General features: G+C 40.2%; 1 protein-coding gene across 10 annotated transcripts; it reads left to right on the top strand.

Moving 5' to 3' along the window:
* Positions 1–286: 286 nt before the first annotated feature.
* LOC117964527 (solute carrier organic anion transporter family member 4A1-like) lies at positions 287–25530 on the top strand. Of its 10 annotated transcripts, none has more exons than XM_059003999.1 (13): positions 287–409; positions 13587–14494; positions 15258–15348; positions 15824–15942; positions 16641–16746; positions 17100–17254; positions 17642–17837; positions 18066–18234; positions 19217–19389; positions 19609–19673; positions 19873–20021; positions 21225–21338; positions 23686–25530. In XM_059003999.1, exons 2-13 carry the CDS (start codon positions 13672–13674, stop codon positions 23689–23691), a joined length of 2166 nt encoding a protein of 721 aa, XP_058859982.1. In that variant the 5' UTR covers positions 287–409; positions 13587–13671; the 3' UTR covers positions 23692–25530. The 10 variants fall into 10 exon arrangements, with proteins under 10 accessions (XP_058859982.1, XP_058859972.1, XP_058859976.1 ...); XM_059003993.1 differs by adding an exon at positions 11522–11628 and having other exon boundaries at positions 311–409; positions 21225–25530; XM_059003995.1 differs by lacking the exon at positions 287–409 and adding exons at positions 10255–10387; positions 11522–11628 and having other exon boundaries at positions 21225–25530.
* Positions 25531–25939: the final 409 nt, after the last annotated feature.

The raw sequence follows: 25939 nt of genomic DNA, 5'->3' as shown, positions 1-25939 counted from the left end.
TCCCAGTGAACGGGCAAAACTAAGTTTAGGAACTGCGACCGTGGTACTATGATCTACAGTATCTTTTTTATGTATTTATTTTTTTATTAACACATGCTACAGTTACTGCTTAAAACTATTCATTTTACAAACTGGTAACCACTCATAACCAAACATACTGCGAGTTCTAGTAAGCAGCCTCACTCTGCAATGCCTTGCTGACCTGTCTGAGCCAAATCCGTGGGCTCGCCCCATGTCTTGCTGCGATTGGTTTAAACGTATGACACCATGGGTGCAATGGGTTTGCTCTGAATTGTCTGCGTAAGGAAGAGGCGTGTGTGTCTGTCATTATAAGCCGGTGTTTGGATGGAATTAATGCAAGACGGGAAGATAAATTATATTTATAAAATACAGTCGAATGCATTTTAATGTAAGTAAGATATCCTTTTTTGTATTATGTATGCGTTTATTTGTGTGAACATAAAGTGTCCTGCTGTATATATTAAAAGGGGGATTTACTATTTACGATAATCGTTCATTTCGACTGATTCTTCTTCTTCTTCTTCTTCTTCTTCTTCTTCTTCTTCTTCTTCTTATTATTATTATTATTATTATTATTATTATTATTATTATGTAATCACCACATTGTGAAGATTCTTTTACACCTTAAAATATGTTTTTACATGACTGGTATTCAATGAGGTGCATATTCTGGGTGCGCACTCCTTGTTTTAAAATGATTGCTAATAGATGGTGATCACCTACCCCGTTGTATAATATGATTTTCTTTGTCCAATATGAATACAGTTCTGTTACTGATATGTAAGTCGTCTGAACAGATTACATTATTAAGGAGCAGGTGCTTACCATTAAAAATAAAAATATATATATATCATGTGCCTGAATATCCCGGACCCTATTTTTGTTAATTCTAATTAGAATCAGTGCTCTACAAATATTGAAGAAGACCGAACCTTTATCTCATATTTTATAGCAAGGCCATAAAATAAACCCGACCTATACGTGATGTATCTGTGAAATACAGCCAATTGCACTTGCTGTATGTTTCAGATACATGCGTACTTACGGTGCTTCTGTCTGTTTTCTCTTATATGCGTTTCCTGTTGTGGTTATTTATTTACAATTGTGCGCCTTTTTATTTTAAACTTAAAATATAATATTGCATATCTTAGCACGTGCCCTTTTCTCCTCGTCATTATTTCCTGCAGTTACTCTCTCAGTCATACACCTGCAGTCACTTCCTGGTAAAGCATTTTTGAGACTGCTGATGCATAATTTACTCCGATTGCATGTATGATCTAATTGAAATTGAACATGTGTGACCTGCGTGCATGATGATAGGGCATCCCCTGAGAAAAATAATAACTCGGTATTCTACAATGTGTGACCGGGAGACTTTCCTGAATGTCTGAAATATCATTTATTTATTGCTCTGTTCTAAAGACCACTTGCCGCTCAGTTTCTGGTGGGCATGTCTTACTCCTAGTTGGCTATTAACTGTAGCAGATTCACTGTGGGACTGTACTGATAAGTTACTGTCGCTGTTCTACTGTCGGACCAGTAAATTCACTTCATAATTTAGCTGAAAGGTTTCTCCCTTTTTTTCTAGCCCAGGGAAGACACCGCATTTGGCAGCAGAATTGAGACGGTCCTGTATTGCGCACTATCCTAATGAAATACTTTAAAACTATACGGTATACTTTAAAATGAAGTAGATAACAGCTACAGTCGGTTTAAGCAGTTATTATTATTATTATTATTATTATTATTATTATTATTATTATTATTATTATTACTGTATAAACAACATTAGAACCAGGGACAGCTGCTGCAACAGTAACAAATACACAGTCCTGCCAGAGGAGTCCCCACAGAGTCAACATTGAGTCTTGGGTAGCTGAATACTTTGTGTTGGCCTTGGCAAGGTGCATTGAACATAGAGTGCTGTAGATTTGATATCGTTAAACAGGGATCCTTTATTAAGAGTCCGTTCCTACACTATTTCTATTCCAGGTCCAGCTATTAAATAAATGATATAGAATATCCAGAAGTGGCATATTATGAACAATAAACCATTGCAACCTTGAAATATCAATCTTGCCAAGTTCAGAAAATGCTTCACTTATTACGTATTACAACACATAAGTCGCAGTTCATGAATAGTTACATATGTAACTAATAATGACCTGACAGTACGACCATCGGTGTTTTCCTTGTCAAGGTGATAAACAGTAGAAACAAAATAACGATTGATAATATGATGCTAACTGATCGTAATCTTTAAATGAAACAAACGACATCCAAGCGTTGGTACACTAACACGACTAAAAACAGCAGGCTCGCACTCATAACCAGAAACACCACCCTGACCACATCGGGTAAGGCTTTTTCAATTTACAGGAGGAGTTTATCACCAGAGTGCCGTTATGTTGTAAAGACTGATCTTATTAGCAGTGTAGTTTTGCATTATCAGGAAAGGTACTTCCCTTTTCTGTTCGGCTTCAGTTGCAAAACTACTCCATATTGATGAAGGTCATAAATAACGCTAGTAAGAGGTCAAGTAGCTTTCGAAAGGATTGCAGGAAAGTTTAGAGCAATATCGATCCCTCCTTATCCTTGTATGATGCTAGCTAATTCTTGCTTTAAACTTGCATTGAATGATCTTGCATGCATTGAATGATCTTGCATGTTCTGCTGTTTTTAACAGTATTCTTTGTTTTGTTTTTTTTGGCATGGGAAGTAATAGTGGTCAGTATTTAATCTTTAATTCTTCAATACAAATGTTGTGTCCAGTGCAAGGTGGCTGCTCTGCATTCATTTACAGTGTTCAGAATACCCACACAGATGGATAGCCCAGCAGGAGCCTCTCCTAAATGTAGATTATAGATAGAGTTTAATGAGTACGGTTTTTGATTTCAGATGTATGTCTGGGTACTGTAGATCAAACTGCCTGTTGTTGGTCATTTGGCTTTGGTCCCAATGGGTCAGTTCCAGGATAAAGGATTATGTTGTTGTAATAATATCACACATTATTGGCACATTCTCTTCCATGCAAAACTAATAGATTTGTTTTTGATTTGACGGAGCTCAGTCATGTGGAAAACGTTGGGCTCCAACAATTGAGTGTTTGCGTTCTTCTGAAGAGGAAACTGTTGGTTAATTCAGTGTAGTATCGGATTTCAACTTTTTTTTGAGAAATTCATTCATGGAAAGTACCCTGGAAATTCTGAATGTTTAAGTATGTTATATAAATCTTATGGAGCCCATTTTGGATGAACTGCCTGTCTGGCCCAATCTTTGGTTTTACTCATTACTCATTAAACTTTGGTTTCTGTGAGTTAACCTGCCTGTCAAGTTGAACCTATTCTCAGCAAAACTTATAGAAACTCAGTGCACTGAAGTAAGTAAAAAGTTTTGAAGAAAAAAAAGACGATATTAAATCTATCTAGGTGTTGTTTTGCAAGTGGTGACTTTCGCTTTACCATGCTTTCACTCTGGTGCACATGTATTATCACTGTGCTTTACCATGCTTTCACTCTGGTGCACATGTATTATCACTGTGCTTTACCATGCTTTCACTCTGGTGCACATGTAGTATCACTGTGCTTTACCATGCTTTCACTCTGGTGCACATGTATTATCACTGTGCTATACTGCATTTGCCATTCTTTGAATAATGAAAAGTGACCAGTCATTAAAAGCACTGTTATAGAAAGTTAAGCAATGCTAACAAACAGAATATTTAGTAGATCACTGATGCTGATGAGAATGTTTCCTGTAGACAGGAGGTGCTCAGTGGTTCACATTCCCCACCCCCACAATCCTGATAGGTTGACCTAGTTACCTAGTTACCAAGATGATATTTTGAAGGCTATGAGCTTTCATTTTTTTTATGACAGGTGGTCCAACACTGTGACAGCTGGTTAAGTAGAGCCATGGGACATGGGAGTTCAGAGCAGTAGGGTAGAGTAAAAACAGGGCTGTTAATCAATGGGGGCTGAGTCTATTGAATAGAAGCCCATTATGTTTCTGCCTATTATTATTATTATTATTATTATTATTATTATTATTATTATTATTATTATTATTATTAAAAGCATTTTCTCTTACTGTAATGGAATGGTCTCTTTTAATGCGTTCAGGCTCCCTTTGTTCTGAAGCAGCCGTTTCAAGACGAGGCTGGTTTATGAAGTTCACACCGGAGTGCTTTCCCACCAGTCCTCTCCTCTCAAGTGCAGTGTGCTGTGTATTCCACACATTATTCTTAGCAATGCAGTGTGCTTTATGACAAAGGCAGCAAGGGCCATCACTGAAAGCCTGGATAAGAGGGTTAGATGTACAGCTTCCACATTCACTGCTGCTCTTTTATCACATGCTGCAGGGGGTTGCTGTAGAAAGAGCAAGCGTGCTAATGAATCCTCCCAGTCTGGTGTACTGTGTTCATGTAATGCCCGATAGCTCTCTGAGTGCAATATTGTAATCACAGCATTACTTTTGCAGGTGAAGTGGTTTGCAGTCTAGTTGTTAGGTCACAAGTTATATAATAAGTGCCAGTTCAAGATGGCATAACATTGTTAAAGGGCTTTAAAGATGGATGTGTGCCATAAAGTACACTGTATGTAGCACAAGTACAACATTTGTTTACTGGTATATTCAGTTACAAAATGTATTTTGAAATGGTATTGGGATTACACAATTAGTTGTCACGGCGCAGTTATCGTACACAAGTTACCATGTCTTCAGTGGGGGGAAAAAAACTGCAAGCAAAACCATTTCTATTAAACCACCCTATGCAGAAAGCACTGCAGCACAGTTAACATGGTTAATCACCTCTTCATGGTTAACCGCAGCAATGAAGACATGTCTCTAGTACTAATAATAACAATAGCGACAGTGTAACACAGTCTGGTCTGCTGTCATAGCCCAGTTCAGTATCCTGTGAAGATAGCTAGAATACACTGCTTTACTGTTCAGGAATGAATGGGAGTTTTGGGTAATTGGCAACTTTTTTGGTCACAGAGTGGAGATCTCACACACCGCATTGGACAGTCCTATTTAGTGTGCTGCAGTGAAGGTGGGTGTATTTCCTGTGCGTGGACACTCTTGTAACTAGCTCTGCATCTCATGGAAATTGTGATAAACAGCGCCCTTTGTACATCTTGCCTGTTCGTCTGCATGAATATGTAACACTGTGTGACCTTTCCCTCAGCTACTATTGTTTTCCTTGGAATTCTTCCTCAATTTGAAACTTACGAGCAGGCAGTACTGTTTCCATTGGGGGATCTGTTGTTAGGAATGCTGCTTTCCAGAACAATGGACCGGTTTTTTAAGTGGTTTCATTTTGACTGTGTTTGTTCCTTGCCAAAATGTGACAAGTGAGACACAAAACAAGTGTTAGATTGAACTGCAGCCAGCTTCTGGAGTGAACTTGGGCTTATGAGATTTATCAGAGGCGGTGTATGGAAAATAATTAACTGGAACGGCTCAAAGGCTATACCATACAGGAACTTTAAAGCAATATATAGAGAATCTACTGTAGCTTTCCAAGGCTGCATATTATCATGCATTTCTAAATAATCCAGAGGAAATGAATGTGCTTCCAGACTGTGCAGCTTGAATCAATAGTTTTAGAATTAGTTTTAGGGCTGTTTCAATAAAAGATGTTGCACGGAATAACATTAGAACCACTGTAGCACCTGAGCAACTAAGAACATGTTATCAGATTGACTGAGACTGAGCATCAGGTTGGGTTTCTTAGTAAGTATTTAACTTCAATGAGGGGGCATTGTCAACATAACTTAATATTAATGTAATATAGTGGAGCCCTTTACCTGAACCAAAATTCCTGTTCTAAAATTATACAGCACTTGGTCCAATTCAGTTACCTGCAGATGAGGGGAGACATTTGGGGAAATGTGCTGGAAGCTCCATAAAGTACACTGATTCAATACATACCTAAATTGGGTTGGATTTCTACATTTTATGTTTGTTGACTCCTAATAAATAATGTTTTGTGAAACCTGTTTTGAAAATTGAAATGGGCTGCTCTGTACTGTACACGTTCAGATGTATTTAAATAGAGATAACCGTCTATAGTTACGACGTGTGGATGCAAATTAATGCAAGTAAGGTAAAACGGGAAAGGGGATGAACTTTGAAACATGCTTCATGGTGACTTGTCAAGTTTAGGTTCAAATTTCATGGCGTGTGTTTTATGAGGATCTAGGGAAAGGTACAATGCCACGGCCGTCATATTGCAGAGTTGTGTTTCTCTTTGTGCTTCTGAACTGGATTGTGGTTCAAATGAAAACTGCCTGTTTTTTTTCTCCATGAGGTAAGTTGTTATTAGGAAATAATGGACTGCTTTTCAAACTGTTTAGCATTCAGACTGAATGGTTCTGCATCCCTTTTGCTATGAAGTTACAGCCTTGGTTGTCAGTGAGTTATTCTGAATCAGTGTTTTGAATGACTAGTGCTGTATTGCTGCAGTTTGAACTGTGTTACTAGACACTTATCGGTTCAATTACTGTGCACGATTTTCAAGCAAAATAACGGTTATCACAAGTGGACTGTAGCAATGGGTCATGTGCTTTGTTTGAAGTATTTTAAGGGCTTTCAGAGTACAACTAACTGGGGGGTTGTTATTCAAAAGTGGAGGAGTTAGTTAGATTCTCCAAAAGATACAGCACACTGGCTCTTTGAGAAGTTCAGTGATTGAATCATTACTGAGTTAAACGAAACTGTAATAAAGAATAGCCAGATGTAATGGAAGGTTTTTCTGGTCCTGAAAGATTAAAGAGCTCTAGTGGGTTTAAAGGGTTAAATAAACACAATGTTAGTCCAGATTCGGATTTAATTAACCCAGAAGAGTTTTGGGTTGTGGGTGAGGTGATGGTTTGTGAAGGGTGATTTACCAAGCGTTTTTACTATAGGACCCATTTCTTAAGGGGAAGTAGAGGGGATGTTTTTTATAGATCATGATACTGAAGCACCATGGTCACAGATACGTACAGTCTGTGCTTGTGTTTGATTGTGTTTGAGTTGGGATTTCAATGGGGGCAATATGACTCCTATTGCATAGCAGTTCACCCATTCCAGGTTTTATTACCAGCTTGATCAGTCACACTGTACAGGTAACAAGCTCAGGTGTGTTCTAGTAAACTCACAGTAAAACCAGGAATGGATCAAAATGCTATGCAATGGGAGTCGCATCAGAACCTCTGAGAGCCCGGACCTTGTATTACAGCAACAAACTAAAGAACATTAAAAATATCTGTTAATTAGACTAAGCTGTCTTGTATCAAAAAATCCATTGTTTGAAGACATACCATAACAAGTGGTAAATCTGGTTCAATGACTGTACCAGTTCTGTATTTCCAGGCAATCAGGCGTGATTCAGCGTCAATGCGTCACACAGTACTGTACCTGCATGCTTGAAGTATTTTGCATAGTACACATTCTATAACATTGAGCAGGAGGTTACTTTAGTACAAATGTGTGTATCATTATAAACCACAGCTAACCATACAGAAGACTGTATTAGGCATTATGACACGTACAGAGTTAAAGACTGGCAGTATTTAGATCAGCCACTGTTTAGTAAGCCTCACCTTTTGAATACAGTACCCTGCATTTCCGTGTTTGCTCATGGGCGGGTCTTGGCTGTGTGCTTTGTTTGTTAAACTCTCTATACTCTTCAGCAAGGGTGCATACAGTCCGGATTCCTCCTGGTTTTATAGACATTGTTAACTGATTAGGATCTAGAAGGAGGTTCAATTGGTGCAATCCAGGAGGATTTTGACAGCAGTGGTCCTCACTCTAGTCTACGGCCTCGTTGCATCATGCCCTTACTGCTTGAATTCAGCCGTCCAGAACCTTGCATTCGTCAGCAACGCTTTGCATGAAGTGTCTCTAATGTCTGTGTGTTTGCACATCATTACAATGTTATTATGCATAGTTACAATGTACTTAATGTGTAAATCTTCTACAGTAAGTACACAGCTGCATCAGAAAGGGGTTAGGGACAGGGTGCAAAAAGAGGTACACATTAAGTGCATTGTAACTATGCGTAATAACATTGTAATTCTGTGCAAGTACACATGCATGTACTGAGTTACTGCTATGTAAATACACAGTAATTAGAGACACTTCATGTCAGCTGTTACCCAGTCTAGAACCCAGTGGTTGAAAGGTTACCAGCATGCTAATGCTTTATAACTATGGCCCTTGGAGAAAAAGCACAGTGAGTGGGAGTCTCTTCAGTCTGTGCTTTAGAAGTATGTGCTGTTAAACGTCATGGGGGGTTACTGGAAGTGTATATCCTGTCTGTAACATTACGAAAGAGCATTCAGGGAGTGTTGGTGATTTAATCAATTGTGGTTTCCTGAAGAATTTGTGACCGAAACCATTACGAACCCCAGGAAGAAAGCAGTAACTTTGCATGGATTAATTGTATAGCACCTGCTGCGTGAACCATTAACCACTCTAAGAGAGGTCTTTGCGGTATCATTACATACATGATGTTTGTTGTTCTAAGAAATTTTGAGGTCTTTATGTTGTTGAGATTTATTACCCACTATTAACATTGCATGAACACACGATACAGTGAAATTAGGTTAAGAAAATAAGGTTTATTAATGTAAGGGTTGTGCAATTAAGATAAAATAACCTTGGATAAGATCCCTGTGAAATGAACTAATCTTAAAGCTATAACCACGTCTTTCAATGAATAACTCTCTTTGCATATTTCCCTAAGTCTCTGTGCGGCTTTGTTTTTTTAGGACTTTATTTTCAACCTAATATGGATGTTCTTTCCAATGCCAGACTTAAATCTGCAGTTTTTACAAGTGCATGAACTTCAGTAACACACTGCCAATAAATACATAATGAATGCAAGTGTAATCCCTGATGTCTGTTTGGTATTGTTTTGTTTTTTTTAATTATTATTATTATTAACACAAACAGGCACTGCACCCCAGGCAGTTTTGGAAAGCCTGTGTTATGCTAAGATCATAGGCGTGGTGCTTATATTATTCATGTGAAAGTAATTTCAGGTTGTTAACAAAATACTACAAATGAGATGTTTCAATCGAAAATAAAAGGCTTGGACAGAACCTTGCTAATGTTTTCTATTGGTGAGGGGTTATTGTGTTGTTTCTCATTTTCCTAAGGGCACTACCAGGTATAAAGGAAATAGTTATTCTAAATAACTTGCACATTTTGCATGCAGGCAGGTGAGATATTTGCATTAAAATGCAAATGACAAATACTGTGTTTATTAATTAGAAGATCTCCTCACCTCGGCAAAAACCTACTTGCAAGAAAATAAGCAGTTTCTATTGCTGTTAATCTGGGACTTTGCTACAGTTTCAGGGTTCCAGTCTTTGATTACCTCAAAGTAACCAGATGCCCAGCGCAGAGCTGTGACAGAGGAGAGCCTAACCCTTCTTCACATTTCTTTCCCACTCAGCCCTACACCCACGCACAAGGTCTTTGCTGTACGAATTGCTCGAGATCAGAGTCAAATAATTACACTCATCTTTGCTCCATCTAGCTGCCTGCTAATACATGGTATTTACTGGAACAGCAGGAGCATCACAGCAGCTAACCAGGATGCGGTAGGGTTCTAAAGATGTCAAGTATGTGAATGAGTGGATCCAGATACAGGATTGTTTTGTTTCAGGGTCTGAGGAAGGTGATTTTTTGTTATGGGGGCACACAATGTAAATATTGTAACACATTTACCGTAGTGGTATACTGAGGTCAATATCTCCCTCAGTGCTGTGATTAAGGAGGAAAATGAAGGACATCAGGATCCTTTTGAAATGGCTGGTTTTATTACACACCCTCAATGTGAAAGTAAATTTAACAAATATATGGGGAAACTCCCAGTTCCAAATAATAAATCAAACACAGGATTTCCCTACCTAATGAGGAGGGCTAATCCCTTTACCACCAAACAAAAAGTTGAACACTTAGTTCAAACAAAAGGCAAAATAAAACAAGGTAATAACGAACAGAACCTAAAAAAACCGCTCAGTCCTTTTCAATAGTTTTCTGTCTGTAATCACCTCTTCAAACTTTCTCTCCTCAAATTCTCTATCCTCAAACTCTCTCTCTCAATGAGAGATCATTATTTTATTGCTGAGTCACAGTTCTAGAGGAGCTCTGAGAAGTGCTTTTGGCTGTCAGTCATATTTCTCTCTGGTGCCAGTTTCAAAGCAGGTGTGGCTCCCCTAGTCTTTTGTGTGGCAACTACAGTACTTCAACTCCCATTGCAAAACACAGCACTGGTAGCAAACCTCAGGTCTTAATGTGTGATTTTGTTTTTCGTGTCATTGGTAAATGGGGGAAGAAGTGGAAATGAAAAACCCAACTTATCTGTTTGGTGGGTGAGTTGTTTTTTTGTTTTTTTTGGGTTTTTTTTTTAAATCTAGCAGAATGAATCCTTACTGGAATAAAATATGCTGTGCTGTAAAGTCATTCTGAAATGCTTGCTGAAGTAATTGTCATGAGCTGAAAAGATTAGAATGTATGTGGGTGAGATGGCATCAGACCAAAGTACAGGTGCCCTTACACTGCACACAGGGGCAGTGCTGCAGAGCCTGTTATTCACCTTGCTCTGTGTGACACCACAGCACTGCAGCTTGAGCATGTCGGAACATACCTTCTAGTTCAGCCTTCTGGGGTAAAGATGTAAAACTAAAACAGGTATGTTTCTTTTTGAAATTCAGTCGCGCAGTAGTGGGGATACAGCATTTATATAAAAAGGTGGGTGTACCATGTGGGATTTCAAATTACTACAAATAAATGTTGTGCCCTGACTTGTAATAAGCTATTATATGCCTGGTCAGAAGTATATATGTATGTATATCTTTTACATAGAAGTGTTTATTCCTTTCCCTGTGGTGTACAGTGATTAGAGAATAATGTTACTGTGTCTCTTGAGCTTTAACAACAAGGTAACTAGGCAAGTGTTTGTTTATCAGCAGTACTGAATTCAGTTTCTGTTCTCTGCTGTACATGGTCTGTGTTTTGTAGAGTACAGCTCTCACTCTGTTCAGTGGAGAGACTCTGCAGGAGGTTGTGTTGGCTTGTTCTACAGTGCATGCAGTAGTGGCGATATAGTATTTATATCAAAAAGTTAAAACAGCTTCAGGTCACTTTCGAAGAAGTGTTAGACGTGTGACCAGAGCTGTCAGGAAAGATTCACTGATAATGACTTCAAGGTAAACGCTGACTCAGTTTGTGGATGCATGTGGCAGTTCTTTTAAACTACAATATAGAAACATTGCATATACTGTAGAGTCTGGTGCCTTGCGGTAGATTATACAGTAATTCTACGTTAGAAAACCAGCTGTTCTTAAAAAGCGATGTCCTAATTTGTCAGTATGCTATCAGGAGCTTGTCTTCATTGGCTCCCTATATATTGTAGTTGAGGGGGCATTTCAATCTGGTAATGATCTGGTAGCAGGGGTGATATTAAGCGGGTCTGACTGTATTGTATTTGTTTTGCACGCAGTTTACTGTTTCTGAAGTCTGTCACGCAGCCCTTGCTCGTTGAATAGAGACTGCAACTCCTTGCTTGCGAGTGGATTGCATGATTCAGGTTGTGGACTGCAGCCAAAGGTGAGCTCCTACCAGGTCACACGAGGGAACTCACTCCTGCCCGGCGGATTACATGACACGCTACGGGTGAGAGGGTTTGAATCCCAGTGCTTCCTGGGGAAAAACATTTGCTGCTTGATGTGATGTGAAAGTGTTAAAACAGAACAGAAATAGTCCAGCCGTATACTAATAACAAGGTCAAATGAGATAAAGAACTACTCCAGAGTCTGGATGGGGGTTTGATTGGTTCAATTAAACAATTTAGAACATGGAAGGGCCAACTTGTAGGCCACAGCCCTAAAAAATGACCATGCATACTGTAGTGTCAGAAAAATGACCATGCCTACTGTAGTGTCAGAAAAATGACCATGCCTACTGTAGTGTCAGAAATATGACCTTGCCTACTGTAGTGTCAGAAAAATGACCATGCATACTGTAGTGTCAGAAAAATGACCTTGCCTACTGTAGTGTCAGAAAAATGACCTTGCCTACTGTAGTGTCAGAAAAATGACCTTGCCTACTGTAGTGTCAGAAAAATGACCATGCATACTGTAGTGTCAGAAAAATGACCTTGCCTACTGTAGTGTCAGAAAAATGACCATGCCTACTGTAGTGTCAGAAAAATGACCTTGCCTACTGTAGTGTCAGAAAAATGACCATGCCTACTGTAGTGTCAGAAAAATGACCTTGCCTACTGTAGTGTCAGAAAAATGACCATGCCTACTGTAGTGTCAGAAAAATGACCTTGCCTATTGTAGTTTCAGAAAAATGACCTTGCCTACTGTAGTTTCAGAAAAATGACCATGCCTATTGTAGTTTCAGAAAAAGTGGATACTGAAAGGCTGTTGGGTGTCAGTTTTGTTTTTATTTCCTTTATTTGTATTTTGAACAAAAGCTAACTAGCGCCTGCAGGCTTTCTAGATTTTAAATAACATATAAAGAACATACAGCAAAATCATAAAGAAGTGTAGTACTTTCTCTGAGTAGTATTTTATCTAAAAACATGCATTCAAAGTGTCAAGTAGCTGATTCTCTTGTCTGTGTACATCCTTCCTAATATCTGCAGTATCTCACATATCCTGAAAATGCATTTGGCAGTTTTCCTAGCTGTTCAGTGTACTAACACTTTCCAGTTGACACTAGTGTAGTATTACAGTAGCCAACACCCTAGGAGAGTGATGCAGTTGGGCAGAAGTAATTATCAAAAAACATTTTTGGATGATACAGTAAGTCACATGATTTCTCAGCAATTGGGATAGTGCCCTGCTGAAATAATAGTCTGTGTTTTGAGCAGGGTTTCAAAGGGAGCGGATACATGATGTATTCAAGTGTTCTCTGGAGCATCTCATATTCAAGCAGTATTTTTCGTAGATCTTTATAATAAACGTGAGGAGCCAGAAATTACATTACAATTGTTTCATTAAAAAAAGAGCGGGATAAATCCCAGGGAACACAAGCAGGGCTGTAGGGTATTGAACTGGTGAGAAATGATTCTTTGATTTTGATTAAATCTGTATTGCAGCCTGGCATTGAACTCTAGCACTGGTTCTAGGTCTGTATGTGCTATCTTGTTATGTGTGCTTAAAAACCATGAATGCTAAAAGCATCTTCCTGGTTGAAACAATGGTATACAGTAATTAATACAATACATTAACGTCAGATTTTTGAAGTTGCTGTTTACAACACTAAGCCTGTGTAACTTGACTTAGAAAACTGAGTTGAAAAGTACTTTAAATGGGCTGAACCATCTGATCTACAAGGAGTGAGAGTGAACTTCTGAACAAGGCTGTTCCTTTTTTTTTTTTTTTTGAGACACAGAGCCATGCAGTATAAATCTGAAGACTGCAATCCACTTGCTGTTTTGACTTGAAGACACACATTTAGCTGGTGCTCCTAGCTCCTGTCGTATTCAGTCACAGTATATGAGTAACTGGCTTCTGTTTTCCTGATGCAGTTGTGATTGTGTTTGCTTCCTATAGAATGAAGACGTCAGTGTGAAACCAGAGGTTTCTGTTTTTTAAACCAGACTCAAGTGCCATCGACATTCTCCTAATAACCGGATCAATGCCACACCTCCTAACCACAGATGACTCTTTCAGCTCCAAACAGGAGCTGCTCGACCTCAATGACAGCCCGGAGAAAGTGGCCGGATTGTCTTTGGAGACGCCCAGCCTGGAGGAGTCACCAGGTGGCTCAACGGACAGTGGAGCGCTGGATTTTGACTTGCCAAGCCCCACCATTGACACTTCTCAGACTAAAATCTTCCTCAACGGCAAGCTGGAGAGCCAGCATGGAGAAGACGACCCACGTGGAATCAGATTCGTGCCTAAGGAGACAGAGGACCTCTGTGGATGGGGTGCCCTGAAGCCCCGCTGTATCCAGGTGTTCAACACCCCCAAGTGGGTGCTCTTCTTCCTCTGTGTCGCCTCTTTCCTGCAAGGCATGATCATCAACGGCTTCATCAACACCGTCATCACCTCCATTGAGCGCAGGTTTGACCTGCGGAGCTACCAGTCCGGACTGATCGCCAGCTCCTATGACATTGCATGCTGCATCTGCCTGTCCTTCGTCAGCTACTTTGGCGGAACAGGCCACAAGCCCAAGTGGCTGGGCTGGGGGGTAGTGGTGATCGCAATTGGGTCCCTAGTGTTCGCCCTGCCTCATTTCACCACTGAGAGCTACAAAGCGACCATGTCGGAGCAGACAGGGCTGTGCTCAGCCAATCAGACAGCCCCCTGTAAGGAAAGCACCTCCAGCCTCTCTAACTACATGTACGTGTTCATGCTGGGGCAGTTTCTGCACGGCATCGGGGCCACCCCTCTCTACACACTGGGGGTGACCTACCTGGACGAGAATGTCAAATCCAGCTATGCCCCGGTTTATATTGGTAAGTACAGCATGCACTAGAACTCAGTTGTCTGCCTCACTCATTTACAAAAGCACCTTCCAAACTGAAGGGCTGATTTAATTTCATAATGACTTTACACTACTGTTAGCAGTAAGGAAGGTTTTGAGTATTTTCCAAACTAATATATATATATATATTTTAACTGAAAGCAAATGTTTCATTTTTTGCACCATTAATGTTGTTTAAGTACAGTTACACTCATGCAACAAATGCTGCCCAGCTCTGAAAATCAGACCAGGGAGGGAAGTGTTAGATCACAGGTACAGTGTACAGTGTTCAGCTATCAAGACTCATGTAAAAACTTAACATGGTACAAAATCATACAAAAGAAGTCACTCATATCTTTTAAGAATGAGACAGAGAAAGTCTGACAATGAACCACTCCTGCAGTACATGCACCATCAAGGACACAAAGCCAGGTCTTCTTACCCTAACCATGGCTTTAAAGCCCTTTTCTCTGGCTGTGTTGACATGTCTGGATGCATTTCCTAATGCTAAATAAAATGAAATGAAGGACTGCCAAGCACGATGCATCTAACAATAGACAATAACAGAACAGAGGCAGATAAGTTATCAATATTGTAGCAATTCCTATCCTCTGCATAGTGACACATTTACCATAAGCATTGTTTGTCTGGAACCCTAATTAACGTTCATGTCTAACATCAAAGCAATTACAGTACAGGCTAATGTCTCAACGATGCAATGACATTACAATGCTATGGTACTTCTCTTTTGGCAGGTATTTTCTACACGTCTGCTATTATTGGGCCAGCTGCTGGCTATTTGCTAGGAGGTCTTTTCCTCAACATGTTTACAGAATTCCATGAAACGTAAGCATTGTAATCCTTTTTATTACGTTCTTATTTGGTAGCATGTTCAACAATCTGAGTTTTTAAAGTGCAGAGAAAACAGCGCCCTCTAGTGACAATTTCAATGAAAACGAGCCTCTCCTCCTGTTTGGCCTTGTTAAGCTCTAGACACTTATAATACAGTGTGACTCATTAAAGCAAACAGTTGCCTCCCAGTCATGTTGTAGTTTGCCTATGCATTCCTCTTGCGTCAATCCTTTACTGTATTAAGTAATTGTTTAATCTGTCTCATGAAACTGTTGTGATGAAATGCATTTTTCTGCAGCCAGCTTTAAGCTTTGTCACCAGGATCCTGGTTACAACCATTACCAACATGTTATAGCTTAAACATGTTTAATCCTAAAGTTGTAATGAAAGAGGTGTGACTCTGGAGGCTCCTTAAACCCTCCATCACATACTCCCTGACCGATGCTATTCTGTGACCCCCCCCCCACAGGACGCTGACCCCGGAGGACCCCCTGTGGGTGGGGGCCTGGTGGATCGGGTTCCTGGGTGGGGGAGCCGCTGCACTCCTTGTTGCCTTACCCATCCTCGGGTATCCACGACAGCTGCCAGGTACGATACAGAGACTTCACTTTACCACTGTTGAGTCATTTCTTAACTGCATGTGTGTACTGGGTATACGTAGATGGGAAATGATTGCTTTTTTTAAATATGCTAGGTTGCTACAAATGCTATTTAAATATAGCATGCAACCAGTGCGTGGCACAGTGCGTATAATGCAATCTGCTTAAATGGAAAAATATATTATTAAGTGATTTCAGCCATAAACCCATATATATGTATGTGTGTGTATATATATATATATATATATATATATATATATATATATATATATATATATATATATATATATATATTTATATTTCAAAAACATTCTAGCTTCCTGTAATATACTATTGTACATGTACTGCAGGGTACTACAGGGATGGAAATAGCAGTTTCATCCATTCCTGGTTTTACTATGAGTTTAATAAGAGACACCGAAGCTTGCTACCTCTGCACTGTGGCTAATCAAGCTCGTAGTAAAACCTGGAATGGCTGAAAGTGCTATGCAATAGGAGTCTTACAGTATTTCCGTCTGCTACAGGAAACTCTGTTGTTTTTGGACAGTTGTATTTTGGGACATGTTCAGGTTTTTGACATCCTAATCAATGACTGTTTTGACGTAATATTAATAGTTTTCTATTTCATTTTGCTGTTATGTATTTAAAAACAGTCAGTCAATGTAGCTTGTTGTAATTTGCCTCTAGGCTCCCAGCGTTACGTGGCTATGCGAGTCTCAGAAGCTTACAAAATTAAAGACAGCAGCCAAGAAACAGACCCCCAGTTTGGAAAATCAATCAAGGATATGCCAAGGTACTGAATGTTTGCATGATGAATATGAGCACCACCAAGGCAATGCTGTGAATGTCTCTGACCACCAACACTGCACAATGTACATGCTGGCAGGGAAGGATGGGACAACGTCTTCTCTGTAATCATGTTTGAAAACCTCTTTAGGTGGTCCAGTCCTGCCAGGAACTTTATAATCAATTGTTCCCATAGTTTTTTTTTTTTACCTGCTCTTGTGGGATGTTAAACATGAAAGCGAGACTCCCTGTTTGTGTTCCATAAGAATCTGTCACTGTAGCTGGAGAGCAGAATTCCCAGAGCAATGAGATTGTCGGTAGCGTCACTCAGTTTTCTTCCCGGGTGCTGTTTCTGTACAGGTCAATGTTACTCCTGCTGAAAAACCCCACGTTCATCTTCCTGTGTTTGGCTGGGGCCACCGAAGCCAATCTCGTTGCTGGGGTGTCGACGTTCGGACCCAAGTTCCTGGAGTCCCAGTTTAATCTAAGCGCCTCTGAGGCTGCCACCATGTTCGGTAAGGGCTCCACTGGCACTCCTTTCCAAGCTTTACTGCTGATCCTTCAACAGAACTTGTTAATTGGATATCAGGGTTGAACAATTCCAGTCCTAGGAGTCTGGAGCCCTCCAGGTTTTATAGAGACCTGGATGGGTGTTAAACTGGTTCAGTTTGGACATTTAGAGTACAGGTTGAACAAAAAACGTCAGGGCTCAAGCACCAGAATTGTGTACCCTGTTTTATATTGTATACGTTGTTTAATATTTCTTTGTTTTATCCAATGTGTTCTGATAGTGACACCTGAGATTAGGGGATTCAATACTTTTCCACACGTGTCACACACAAGAAAACCAGCTGTTTCCTCTCTTCTTCCTCTTCTTTGTATTTGTGCTTCTCCATCCTCAGGTTACATGGTTGTACCAGCAGGGGGAGGTGGCACGTTCATGGGCGGATACATTATAAAGAAGTTGAATCTTCGCTGTGGAGGAATCATAAAGTTCTGCCTGCTCTGTGCGGTCGTTAGTCTGCTGGCCATATTCATATTCCTCATCCACTGTCCCAACGTGCCCATGGCTGGAGTCACAGACCCATACTTAGGGGGGTAAGGAGACCCTCCTCCTGTTGAATGCACTTTTTGTTTATTTGTATAGTTATTTTAATAGATTTGCTAACTGGAGGTAGTAATTCGTTTCAGTAATTCTGAATTCTCATCACTTTCCAATGTTATAAAATGAACGAGGCACCCACCCCAGCGAGTGTGGTCTTCTCTTTCTAGCAGCGTGCAGAAGTGATTTGGTAATTGTTGAGTTTGCTCTTCTTTCTCGTGCAGCCCCGCCTCTGATGGGCCCCTGAACCTCACAGCTTTCTGTAACTCCGAGTGTAACTGCGTCAGGGAGTTCTATAACCCTGTGTGTGGAGACGATGGCTACATGTACTACTCCCCCTGCCACGCGGGCTGCAGCACCGTCGACCAGACGCTCAGCCAAGCTGGCAAAAAGGTAGCTCTTCCATTCAAGGCTTCACTACACAGTTTACCAGGGCCGATCTGCACCTGCAGCTTTCAATGGTTTATGCAAGTTAATTAAACAAAGCACTTGTGCAAAAGTATGTCATTTACTGTACGTTCCCACACAGCAGGAAACGTTTCAAAAGTATTCTGTGGTATTCAGGACTGCATTCATAAAGCTTTAGCATGGTATTAAGTGCACTTATGCATTTAGAGATGTGCAAATGCTTTGTGAATACGACCCCAAGTATCGTCAACGCCGTTTGATTGCATTTGTTTTCTTAAATTTGAACCAAGCTCTCGAAATATGCATCTCGTTTAAAGGGGATCGCGAAATGCCAGAGATTAACAAGAATAAAGGAAAAACAATTCCTACATATATGTATTTAAAAGCTGAAAATAAAGACGTAAAATAAACATGTTTTCGTAGGCATCGTAGCAGAGAAACTTGTTTAGCCTTTTTTTGCTGGAGGGAAAAAAGTTGTGCAATGTACTGCAGGAAGCAAATCTGGAGCCAAACGTATTGAATTCAATGAAACCTGTATTAAACCTTGACCAGCAAAAGGGTATGTCATTTTTCATAAAAGCTCTGGCAACACTGACAGGTATCTGGCAAAGTAAATTGATTTCTAACCAGAACCTGTATTGCCAGTTCTTTTCACAATACTCAATGTCATGTAGCATGCATTTTGTTTGCGTTGTTTCCTTTCTTAATCAAACAAGCTCATGGTGATTTGCAGTAAACCTGTCAGAGTTTGCTATAATATGGATGAAATTAAGACTCCTATTTCATAGCAGTTTCACCCATCCCAGGTTGTGCTACCAGCTTGATTAACCCCAGTGTATAGGTAACAAGCTCAGGTGTGTCTTATTAAACTCGTAGTAAAACCAGGAATGGATCAAACTGCTATGCAGTGGGAGTCATGTGTAATAACGGATGGATGTGAAAGCACCTTGCTCTTGCCTTGCACCAGGTGTACTATGACTGCAGCTGTGTGTTCAGGAACCTCTCCTCTGTGCCAGGAGGGGCCGTCTCGGGGAAGTGTAGCTCCTCTTGTGAGCAAATGCCCGTCTTCATGGTCTTCTTCTTCGTCGTCATGCTCTTCACTTTACTCAGCAGCATCCCAGCTCTCACGGCCACCTTGAGGTACGACCAGCTTCCTTTCCAGACCCCCTTTCCCAGTTCACAGCATTACATCCTGTTCAGGCCTTAGCGTACCAGTCAATGCACATGAGTGCAGCTCCAAGCCTGCCAATACTGTGGCGCTGTGTGGCCAGCAAGGTGCAGCCTTCAGACAGTACAGCTGATAAAGTGTGACGTCGCTCACCTGTTAACACTGAATAACTGATGTGATCTTCTGTACAGGTGCGTTCCAGATAAACAGAAATCGTTCGCCCTGGGAATTCAGTGGATCATCATCCGAGCACTAGGTACTGTGTACTTTATTGTGCTTCCTGTCTTGTACGTGGTCTGAGTCTGTGTTAAACTGCAGTCATTAAGACTGGCATGGCATTCTGCTTTTATAGGCTTAAAAATCTACAACTTTCGAAAGTTTACCGTTGGCACAGTCGTTTTTGTAATTTTGTCATTTGTTTGTGAATGTCATTTTGTATGTAATATTTTTAACAGGCGCAATCCCAGGTCCGATTACCTTCGGTTCAGTCATTGATAACTCCTGTATGCTGTGGCAAGACCAATGTGGGGAACAAGGATCCTGCTATCTGTACGAGAACTCAACCATGGGTGTGTACACCCTGACAGCTGGGGTCATATACAAGGTGAGAGCACCAATACATCACTGACTCAGTTCATTAGAAATAGAATACTGGCTGGTTCAGTGTGTATTACCAGGGAGTAATACCATCGAGAGGTTCTAGGGACAGTGGACCCTCGAGAGTGAAGCTGTCCCCAGAACCTAGAGATGGTTATACACATCTGAGTCTAAAAAAATATGCGTCTTGGGTAGCTTTGTCCAAGGAGCGTGAGAAACGTTAAACACTGTTAAATACGAATAAGAACTGGAAACTGAACATTGTTTAAAGTTTTTTTGATCAGCGCTGGCACTTTGTTTTGTTTACTCAGACTCTGAGTCTGAGTTGATGACGTACTTGCGTTTCATTGGTGGAAACTGCCTTCTGTTAATTGAAACATGTGCCGCTGGTTTACAGCAAATGAATGTCTTCATCTGACAGTGGCTCTGCATGCCTAGGTGTGTTCCCCCATGCCAAGCTTTTTGAGGTCATTTTGTTTAGCTATAAGGGTGTCTAGGGTCTGCTCTAGAAAGGCAGAGTAGTTTTTTTTTATTAAGTGCCGATCAGAGCGGTCTTGTTTTTTTAATTGAAAAATAAAGGCCACTATAATTCTGTAGAGCTGTGTGGAGGGTATGGTTTCTATCGCCTGTGACTCGCCAATTCTTGACAGATAGGACTGTAGTAGATGATCGTCGAAGATCGGTGTTTGGATTCTCTTGTTTGAACAAACTCCAGTCTTTCTTCGGTAGTGCTGTTTTCCTTTGAGAGAGCCATTACTTCACGTTGTTGGTTTTACTGGGACAGGGAGTCAGCTTTCTGGTCTGGGCGGCAGTTAGACTGAAAGCCAGCTCTGCTCTGCACGAGCCAAACGTTCTGATGTGTTTAAATGATAAGCCCAATGATAGTATTATTGGGTCTGAACGATAGTATTATCACCCTGCAACAATAGTATTATCAGAGGTTGCAATATTTTTTTTGTATGACGCACAGTAGTATTATTTCGGTCTATTCAGATATTACATAAAGATGATCCTCTTACCACTTGTACAGTAGTTGCTCTTTGGACTGCCTTCAAAACAAGGGAGCACCCAACCCAGAAGCCTGCTAAAAAGCTCCCCACAGGCACAAGGACTGAGGTCAGGCAGAGTTTATGAACATGCATTTCTTCAGTAACCTATGGGGCTGTCCTGAGAGACTGGATTAAATACAGCGTCTTTCCTCTCTCTGCAGGTTTTGGGATCGTTCTTCTTCTTCATGGCCCTCATGCTTTACAAGCATCCCGGGTCTCCTCCGAGCAGCTCTGGAAACACTGACAATGGAGAAGCAGGGGAGAGTGACCCCCCGGTAAAGGACATTCCTCCGGAGATGCTGTGCAGTATAAATACCAAGCTGTGAACCCCCTTCTCTCATTCAGCTCCACTCCCCGCCGCACTCTCACCCTGCATGACATCATTCCACAAGAACATAACTGGTGATACAACTGAACAATTCATCCAGGAGGGGTTTTGAACCCCACTGTATTATAACTGATCCTGTTAGAACAGAGTTCCATTTCCAACGTATTGAGGAAGCGTGTCCCTGCCGAACAACATGCGTTTTAATGGGGGAAAACAGACTCGTTTATAACATATATACTGTTTAATACGTACAGTTTTCCTGTTCCATAGGCATGGAACAACAGTTCCAGTCTTGCATAGTGCTTTTGCATAAGACGACTTACATTTCTGTTTTGGTATTTATGTGCTTTAAATATGCATGTCATGTATTTAATTGAGCCCCAGGTTTAGTTTCATTCTGTTATTCTACTAATTCCAGTGCTGTTTATACCATGTGTGGTACATGCACTAAGAAAGTTGAATTGTAGTTTATGTTGACTATGTAAGAAGTCGTTTCACAGGTACGGTTTACTTTTCTCTTGAGGTGAAAGCACTTAAGATACAATCGACAGTAAGACACCCTGTACTGTATATGTATTATGCAACATGGACTGGTTTCCCAGCGTGGGGATTAACATTCCTACAGTACACCTTCTTTAATACACTCTGTAGCAATGCAACACGCTGCAGACTCGTGTTAGAGTGAAGAGGAGAGGTGTAGGAAGCTGCTTTGTTTTAGTATGGGATTTCATGCACTCAAATCTTTTTAAAAATGAGACAGAGAAAGTCGGACAATGAACCACTCCTGCAGTACATGCACCACTAAGGACACAGAATCTTCTTCCCCTAATCATGACTTTATAACACTGTTCTCTGCCTGTGCTGACAGGTCTGGATGCATTTCCCAATGCTAAATAAAATGAACTGTGTGTTGCCCAATATGTGCTGCACAGAGTACAGCAGTGTGCATAAAAGAGAGAAAAGTTCATGCGAGTTGATTTGAGTTGGTACTGCTTTTATATTTTATTTCATTAGACTAACAGTTCTATACAAACACTATCTTTAAAGACCTCAAAAGTCTCTTCCTCAATGGAAATATAACGAAACTGGTGCTATCGTCGTCACATTCGCATATCGGAACAATTGTGATCATACAGAAAAAGACTTTGCTTTCCTATAGTAACAGGAATAGTGACATGACAACAGTAGCATTGGCATGAACTGGGGTAGCAGACTGAGCTAACATAGGTTCCAATATGATCGTAAAGTAGGAACAGTTTTTATTACATAGTGGGTCAGACAGCACTTTTCTCTAAATCTCTGATTCACAGCTTTAGAATATCATGGTTATACCAATTCGAATGCTTTAAAAGAAACTGGATCAAAAACAGAAGAAAAAAATTGTATTTAAAACAATATGTTGAATTTCAAATGAAAAAAATGAAATACTATATTGTGGTAATTAACCTATGCATAGAAATAAAGTGTAAGTAAAGAAAATTGCTTATTTTAACCAATAAATGAAACTGTTATTTTAACTGAAAGACAAAAGTAGGAATGTGCCAATAATGAACCGGCATCTCTTGAACCAATTTACTAAACACTGTATTGCGGTAAACCATTAAAGAAAATAGCTATAACTAGGGAGTTTGAGAGGGAAATGCATGTTTGATAAACATCAAATCAGAATATCTTCAGTGGAGAGTAGTAATGGGGAGAGTATGATTATGTGTTGAACAGAGCTCTGTCTAAATCGCTGGCAAACTTAACAAAGGATTCACCTGAACCACAGAAGAAGCTCATATTCAGAAAACAGTATTGCACATTCAAATTTGTATTTTATATTAATGTTTTGTACTAAATGTAAAATCCTTTACTATATGATTTCTTCTGTGAGTGTTTAATAAATCTGACTAAAGCATCAATGAACACAACACAAGTCTTGCTTGGCAGTTTTATTTTTTTAGAAAACCCTTTTTATTTGACCATTGCTGGAGTTCGTGCTAATGCACTGCTGTTAAGAGAAGCGGCGGGGGGGGGGATGTTAATAGTCACTGACAGTGTGGGGGCTGTTGCCAGTTCACTTAGAAACTAAAAGTTCACTTCACCAGATCTTTTCAGATAATACCCACCCAACCCCTCCGAACCATCCCTCTTATCATTCCAACTGGAAACATTACAATTGAAATAACCCCCCCCCCCTCATTCATATTGCATGCAGTGTATAGTGAATGCCTTCGTTTCCTTCTGAATCTCATGCTGTTTCAATAACTGTCTCTTCTCTCTCGTTTTTTTTCCTGCTGCCCTGGATGCAGTACTAACTGATTGAACAGCTTTGTCTAGTTTCCTCTAATGATGATGTCAATGCTGGCCCTGATAGTGTCCAGATCTCTGCTCAGTGCAGTGTGACGATGAGGATTCTGCGCTTCAGAGTCGGCGAATATTATTTTGCTATTGCTGTTTTGCTATTGTCTCAGCAATGAGATCTACAGAAATGCCTCAACTATGCATTACAGCAAAGGGCTGTATTAAATATCTACGTGTGCGGTGTAATGTTCTTCACTCATGAAAGTGTGACCTGCATTCGTTATTTAAAAACAGAACACAGCGGCAGACGTTCGTATAAAACGCTCTCGGATTCTTTATGGAGTCTTGCGTGTGAGACACAGTTTAATAAAAGGACATGGCTCACATGAAACCTAGACCAGCATTGAGAGGCACAGCCTTGCAGTAGCTACAGTGCACAGGAAAGTGCATTGCATTATTCAATGTTGGTCTTGCATGCCATTGCTTAAAGTCCCTGGGTGTTAGCATGAAGTTAAAGCCTACATTATGACAGCTTTCAAACCCTTCTGCGCCTGCTTCCAGAGTGCACAGTGGAGGAAAGAGAGAGCAACGGCTCCAAAGAGGGCTTGAAACGAAGCAGCTCTATAAAATGAGACTTGGCTTGAAGGGATGTCTCAGGCAGGCTCACACTCTTCATAGTCATTGTGTAAATTGCAGCCAGAACAATACCGTGCTGTATCTCTGGTGGTCACTGTGATTTTGACTGTTGGGTATCCACTTGCTAAAATTGTCCTTCACTGCAGGTCTTTGCATCTGCAAGGACAAACAGGGCTTTGAGATTGAGATGCTGCCTCTCTTGAGGAGCTAGCCTGGATAAACACATGATTTATTCATTGCTGTGTTGACAGAGGGCACTTTAGACACCAAAAACATACTTCTGAAGTTTGGAGTTTTGCAGTAATAGCCCAAACAAATAATATTGTGCCTGTGTAACTATGTGTGTGTGTGTATTTGTGTGTGTGTGTGTGTGTGTGTTTGTTTGGTCGTGCATTAAAACTTCCCCTCCAAAAAATAAATAACTAAGTGTTTTTTACTTTACTTTTTTAAACATGCAATTCTACAACGAAACTTGTACTAGCTGGTACTACTTTTTTCAGTAATTGCCCTGTGGTTCATTACAATATGCAAGTGTAATTACATTGCAACTAATGCTGCAGAGAATGTTTCCATATAAATATGCACAATTATATAAATAAGACCGGTTATCAAGCCAGGCCCAAAAGTGAACAACGTGGTTCTATTTTCAAGCGATTCGTTCTGCATGCAACTCCCTTTCATGACTGTTTTCAACGTGGTTTCTGTGTTGCTGGCACATAATTACAATGTTAGTATGCATAGTTACGATGTACTTAATGTGAAAATCTTTTTTGCAACCCTAACTCTAAACCTAACCCTAACCCTTTTCTGATACAATTGTGTACTTACATATGTTGTTCAAAATGATCAACACATTAAGTGCATTGTAACTATGCATAATAACATTGTAATTATGTGTAAGTGCACATGCATTTACTAAGTAACTGCTATGTAAAAACACAGTAATTAGAGACACAATGTAAAGTGTTACCCACTTCACTACTGGTTTCTTTTCATTAACTGCAAGGTCACCCTGTTGTAACTGTTATGTTTAATGTTGTTTCTGGCCTGGTAAGAACTGTGAAGTGTCTGAAATGCTGGTGTATGATGTACAGTATAAATATGAAGACTTGCAGTCTGTCTGGTATTTTGTAATAAAACAAAATTGCTCCCAATTAATGATTGTTTTTTTCTATGAAACTTTTTGTAATTTTTTAATAAACGTGGCTGTTACAAAATGTGTCTTCTGTGTTTGAATTGTTCTTGTTAAATTAACTTCAGGAGTTAATATAGAATACTGTATTATTAATATAGAATACTGTATTATTGTTTCTGTTCTTGTTTTTGTTACGTAATAGCTTCATCTGTGCATAAGGTGAGCTTTTATTAGTTAAGTCAAATCCTATAGTATTTGTGTTTTGTAAAGGGGGACTGTGTAGGGTTCATACACCCACACTCAGAAACATAAACTGCAACGTATCGAATCGCCACTAGAGGGCAGCATTATCACGCCCATTGGATTTGCAACAGGCCCGGCATGCAGACAAGATCACAAGTATCTGTCTCCTTTGCAGTAGCATTTTTATAGGCTTGTGGTTTCTGGCAGGGACGCTACACTATTTAGACCACAAGGGGTCTCTGCAGACT

The sequence above is a fragment of the Acipenser ruthenus genome, chromosome 29, assembly GCF_902713425.1.
Source record: "Acipenser ruthenus chromosome 29, fAciRut3.2 maternal haplotype, whole genome shotgun sequence".
Taxonomy (NCBI): domain Eukaryota; kingdom Metazoa; phylum Chordata; class Actinopteri; order Acipenseriformes; family Acipenseridae; genus Acipenser; species Acipenser ruthenus.
The sequence above is the reverse complement of the archived record's forward strand: the minus strand, read 5'-3'. Positions and strand labels throughout refer to the sequence as shown.

Excerpts from the sequence above, each read along its gene's own strand:
- LOC117964527 (XM_059003989.1), top strand. The coding sequence starts at position 13,672 with ATGCCACACCTCCTAACCACAGATGACTCTTTCAGCTCCAAACAGGAG. Across the intron at positions 15,349-15,823 it reads TTTACAGAATTCCATGAAAC|GACGCTGACCCCGGAGGACC; the intron begins GTAAGCATTGTA and ends CCCCCCCCACAG. Across the intron at positions 19,674-19,872 it reads GATCATCATCCGAGCACTAG|GCGCAATCCCAGGTCCGATT; the intron begins GTACTGTGTACT and ends TATTTTTAACAG.